General features: G+C 29.6%; 1 protein-coding gene across 2 annotated transcripts; it reads right to left on the bottom strand.

Moving 5' to 3' along the window:
• On the bottom strand, positions 1-2,872 carry LOC137811473 (protein SEH1). 2 transcript variants are annotated; one of them, XM_068613250.1, is made up of 9 exons: positions 2,621-2,865; positions 2,257-2,368; positions 1,849-1,949; positions 1,589-1,666; positions 1,336-1,491; positions 972-1,084; positions 575-701; positions 277-447; positions 1-240 (listed from the first exon to the last, which is right to left on the bottom strand). In XM_068613250.1, the coding sequence occupies exons 1-8, from the start codon at positions 2,780-2,782 to the stop codon at positions 316-318; spliced, it is 981 nt and encodes a 326-aa protein (XP_068469351.1). In that variant the 5' UTR covers positions 2,783-2,865; the 3' UTR covers positions 1-240; positions 277-315. The 2 variants fall into 2 exon arrangements, with proteins under 2 accessions (XP_068469351.1, XP_068469350.1); XM_068613249.1 differs by having other exon boundaries at positions 1-447; positions 2,621-2,872.
• Positions 2,873-6,100: the final 3,228 nt, after the last annotated feature.

The following is a 6,100-nucleotide window of genomic DNA, read 5'->3' as shown; positions in this document are numbered from 1 at the left end:
AAAAAGAAATCACTAGAAAGCAAAAGTGTGATTTGTACAAACAGCAGCATAATTAGGTGAGAGATCTTTCATCTAATAGGATAAATGTCGTCCACCTAAATTACAACAGAATACAAGTTACCATATTTAATAGTTGACTCTGGGGGTGCCAAAAAAAAATTAGAGAACACATGCCAGCTACAACTTCACAAACTGAATGTGGTTTATATTATCGGTCATCATTCAAAAGCAGACTGAGATCTTTTAACCTTCTCTACAGGGAACAAAATATGAGATTCATTTTCACATAAATCGGCTGCATTTAACTGCTCGTGGCTACGAAGTGGGTTCAAATGCAGCTTGCTGATGCCAAACGCCATTGAGATTAGACTGCCATAATCGGACCATTCCATCTTGACCTGTAGTAGCCAAAGTCATTCCACCCATATCCCACTCCATTTGCCACACCTAAGCAACAACTTGCCATATAAAGCTATCAGAGGCTAAGTTCAACATCCGTATCATCTCGTAAAAACAAATTGAAAAGTAGAAGGGAACATATAAAATAGAGGCAAATTTAAAGTCATTCATATACCATGCCCTCGTGACCTGAGAGTAGTGCAACTCTCTCTACTGGGAGTCTTCCATTATGATCAGGATTCAATCCAAGATGCCATATTGCAAGTCCCTTGTGAGTTGCAACCGCTATGATCTCATACGGTCTACATAAGAATCATACCAGTTACTGATGCATGCATATAAAATATCTAACAGAACAGGTTCTTTCACATTTCTTTGACAACCCAAAGACAACGGTGTTAGACATAAGCACATCCCGAGCCTAGTAGAATAACAAACTTCCTCATGACGAACATGAGATCATGGATTCATGGCTATTAACCTATCCCACCGGTTGTTGCCAACCAGGCTATATGAGGAAGTCCCAGCCAATAAATGTGACTGACATTTTTCTAAACTTTTGCACATATTACCTGCCAATATTTGGTGCCCATGCAACAGCATAAACCTGATCACCCTTGTCTTCAGGCATTGCCAATTCTGCTACCGGAAGCCATCTTTGATGAGCCTGATCAAATTCCCATACCTGTGGGAAATAAAAATGTTAAGTCAAAGACATAAACATCCCCCAAAACCCAATAGAAGAAAGATGTGGAATGTTTTTCTGCCGAAATACTGAACTCTTACCCATTGTCACAGTTGCATCTATGGCAAGGTTATGCACAGTTTAGAGAAGTGGAGAGGAAAATTCTAGAGTGCAATAATCATAACATGCACAAGTATAGATACCACAGCTGAAATCATTAAAATAACAGGGCAAAATTAGACTATAGTTACCTTGGAAGAATTAAGCTCTGATGTATTTGAATTAAAACCTATAAGGAAGCTTGATTCCTGGCTTTCACCCTTTTGCAGATTCCAAGATATGGAAGCAGAGAGGCACGAAGCCTTTCCAAATGCAGAAACTGACTCAATAGCATTTTGAAATTCAGCCTAATATGTGAGAACAAAAATAAAAGAATATTTAGTACCTTATTTCATGACTCGGAGGGAAGGTATAGTTATATTATATTTGAATATTCAGTTTCACCTGAAGCTGCCAGTTTCTCAGTTCTAAGGGGTTCAGGAGCTCAAAAACTCTTACATTGCCATCTGAATATGCTGCAACCTAAAATGTTCATAGAATAATATTAATTAATTAATCAATGAGGAAATAATTACTGAATTAGCTATGACACGCGCAAGGGATTTCATTTAAATAATAATGCAGACACGACTTAGTCAGCAGAAATAGATAAAGCATAGTTCCAAAATAAATATCAATGACATTATACTAGGCATATAACTAACCATTTTCAAACTAGTCAAAGAGATTCCAAATTGAACATCAAGGACTTTGCTTGAACTGTTTCCAAAGCTTTTGCACATTTTCCACTGAAGAGACTGGGAATCTACATAACGACGTAACTATAATTTTCAGAATTTCAGCATCAACTGAATAAGATTTCATAAAGTAGCACATTGATGTTAACGGAATCACACGAAAACTAAAACCGTGGATTTGAAAAAAAGTAAAGAATATGCAAAACTACCCACAAAATAATAAACACAGTCAAAAATTGCAACACCAAGCCAGATTCCTTTTACCAAAAGAAAAAATTAATAGCTAGTGAGCAACTCTGTTCCAAAGCTCAAGCCATTGAATGCTTGCCATAAGAATTAATTCAATTCTAACAAAAAAAAAACAATTAATGATACCTTCTGCAACCTCCTCCCACAGTGACACAATTCCATCGGCAGAAATACACGCAACTGCATCACCGTACTCTGGCGGAATCCAAACAATCTTCACGATGTTTCCTTCGAGAACCTTCACAGTTTAAGGGAAAAGTAAATACATACAAAGTAGAAACCATAGAGAGGAGAATGAGAAATGACCCAGCTAAAATGAACAATTACCCTATAACTCCTGTTTGTACATGACCTTAGTAAGTATATAACAAACTATACACATAAAACTTACAATTTATTTATTCATTCATTCGCGTTTTAATAAAACTGAATCTAGTCCAAGTTACAGAATTAATAATGGAAAAGGAAAAGCAGGGAAGAAATGACGAACCCTAGATTTGAAAGTAGAGCGGAGGGAGGAAGAAGAAGATGGATCGCGGGAATCGAAGATTGAAAGAGTGCCATCAGCGGAAGCAGCAGCAAGCCTGGTACCGGAAAGGTTCCAAGATGTGCAGGTTGTGGCATTATCAAGAGTCAACAGTTCCTTCGCCATGTCTCTTTCAGTGAAGAAGTGCTCTGAAACTGCCTGCTCAAACCTAAAAACCTGTTTCCAGGGTTTATAATACTAAGGACTTCTTTTCTCAATTTTTATAACATGTTTTAGTATAACATGTTTTAATTTTTATTTTGTAAAATGATATTCATTAAATACTATTTTTTATTTGTAAATTTTGTTATCTTCCAATATCATCTTTCCAAATTTTAAAGAAAATAATATAAAAGTCTGCTACGATAATTGGATAATTGTTGCTTGAAATTTCTCTATTTTATACGTTATATTCGTAACATCAATGTAATATGTAAAAAAACCTTATAAATTATGAAATATCGGAGATGCCTCATGGTGTAATGTTTTAGATAGGGATAGAATAATGTGAAATCTCCCATTCAAAATATATTTATTAAATTTTTTAAAAATTTAACTTGATTCTAATATAATTTTAAAAATAATAAATGGAATAAATTTTTTTAGTCATCTATAAAAAATATCTTTTGACAAAAAAAATGAAACATACTTATATCGTTTACATAATTTATAGTTAATTAAATAAAAATATTATATATTAAATTATTTTCTTACATTAAATAATAAAAAAGTTATTTATATATATTCATTTTATTTTGAGGTTTGTATATATTAAAAATCAGAATAATTATAAAATATGTAAAGTGATTTTACTAACTCGTCCCACATAAGGATTAATCTGCGCGGATCAATCCATATAAGAAATTAATAAAAATAAATTATTTTTTTTAAATAGATTTAATTATTTTTTATTTAGATGTATTAGGTAAGTGATTTCATAATATTATTTTTATGGTACGTGAGTAATAAGATGTGAGTAAAATTTTTGGAATGTGAAATATTAAGCTATATGAAGAAAATATGGAGGTATAGAAATTTTTTTTACAGACTTTTAAGTTATGCAGGTCAGCCCATCCCGCCTCACACTTAATTGATATGAACTACGAGTTATGGAAAACGAACCTAAATAGACAAGCAAGTTGAAATAAACAATGTAGCGGGTTAAAATAAACAATGAAGAGTTCGTTAGGCTTTACTACCCATAATTAGAAGAGACAAATTTTACTACCCGTAATTAGAAGAGACGAAGAAGATTGACTATGTAATTGGAGAAAGATTTTCTCAAGAAAATTGGTCAACATATCGCTGATTTACGCATTTTGAAAATTATATTTTTACAAATAGGCCTAAGTAGTAAAAAAATTCATATTCAAATTCTAAAATAATATTTAATTACATTTACCAACTTATTTTATACTATATATATTTATTTAAAAGATTTACTGCTTCCAAAATTAATATCAAAATCTATTACATTTTCAAGATCTTGAATGATATTTTATTAATATGTTTTTTAGTTAACCAAATAATGTCAATTACATTAAAATATTTTTCTCCCATACTCCTTCTTTTCACTTGTTTCTTTATAATTTTTATCTTTTAAAAAAAATTGATTTACTTTATATATATATATATATATTTAAAACTTTAAGATGATATAATTTTTCTCTTTAATTATATTTTTTCTTTCATTTTTATTATACATTGAAAATTGTTTAAAATTAAATTTAAAGAAAAAAAAACAATAAATGATTTATTTAAAATTGTATTAAAAGTATAATAATTAAATGTTATCTTTAATTTTGATAGAGAAATCTTAAACGTGTACTGTACATAGAAAAAAAATTGATTGAAAATGTTAAGCTGGTCCCACATGAATGTTACAAGGCAGAGATAGTCACTGCCACTCAATTTATAACCAACCTACTCTCAATTATCATGGCCCTCCCTGTTCCAGTTAATTAATTCTCAATATATATATTATTACATCTTATTTTATCATTTTCTCACAAATTTCAAAAGTTATGCACAAACATAATTAAAAGTAAATTAAAAAAAAAATATTGGAAATTAAAAAGTATTTAATCATTTTATTTAGCAATAAAAAGAAACATATATTATTGTAAAAAGTAATTTATTCATAACATCATTGAAAAAGTAAAAATATTTTCGTAACATTTATTTTTTCTGATTCATCTGTTGGTGTTCGAGAGCCCTGTGGAGCAATCAAAATAAGAGTCTTTCTCTCTATTATTTTCAAATTTTCATAATTTATTCAATTATTGTTCTATTCATATATCAGAATGTTGAGATACTGATTTTCGTACGTTAGGTTTTTTTTAAACTTATTTATTCAAATTTCAAATCCTGACGTCAACCACAGCTAGAGCATATATGTTGAATAAAATTTATTTGAGACTTTTAATAATAATAAAATATTTAATAATTGTTTATTAAAATAAAATATTATATTATAATAAAACAATAATTTGTTTGGATGTGAAGTAGATGAAACTTTTTTCAAATATTATTATCTATGTTGAATAAAGTTTATTTATCAGTTTAATAAAAAATAATCATTCAGATAATTATTTAACAACTATTTTTTGAAATAAAATATTATATTATAATAAAATAATATTTTTTAAGTATAAAATGGATGAAGCCTATGTAAAGTTATCTTCAATTATTTTATTCAACACTTTAATAGTAAACACATTGTCAATTTTTATAATAACGTATAAATGTAAATTTAAAAAAATATATAGCTAAATTTTGTCTCCTCTTATTTTTTATGGAAAAAACTTAGATATTTGATATTATTTTCCAATTATTGTACAATATATTTAATAAAATATAAATTATTAAAATACACTTCAAACTTAATTAGAAAATAACATATATATATATATATGTATATATTATCTCTCTTATATAATGATAAAATTGTTATAAAGATGTTGGTAGAGTATAATTATTCTTTTACAAAATATCACACATAGGCCATTGATGGCTTCTAAATAAAAATAAAACAAAAACTGAGAGGAGTTGAAACATCATAATTCAAACAAAACTTGCCTCTCGCCAACCATTGGAACAGAATAAAATATTTGCAACAGAAATCATTGAAGCGCTGATTTCACATATGCTACTTCATACATTAAAACAAATACAATACGACGCCATGTTAAGGTTAATTAACAAAAACAGCTTAGCCAAGGACATTGACATTCAGTTGAATCAAATCCTGAAAATGAATCAATGTCCCAGCCAAATGTCCCAGCCAGAGAAAAAAAAAACTAATTAAGATCTAAAACTAAGCGATTTGTGGTAATTACACGTTCCGAAGCTGACCTTCTGACGAGGGAAGAGATCTTCGGCGAGAGTGCATCGATCTCAAACTCTGGAACTTCGGCGATGGTGGAGAGAACGGGTCCAGACTCA

Source organism: Phaseolus vulgaris, chromosome 2 (assembly GCF_000499845.2).
Source record: "Phaseolus vulgaris cultivar G19833 chromosome 2, P. vulgaris v2.0, whole genome shotgun sequence".
NCBI lineage: Eukaryota > Viridiplantae > Streptophyta > Magnoliopsida > Fabales > Fabaceae > Phaseolus > Phaseolus vulgaris.
Note: the sequence above shows the minus strand (reverse complement) of the source record. Positions and strands in the feature narration are given on the sequence as shown.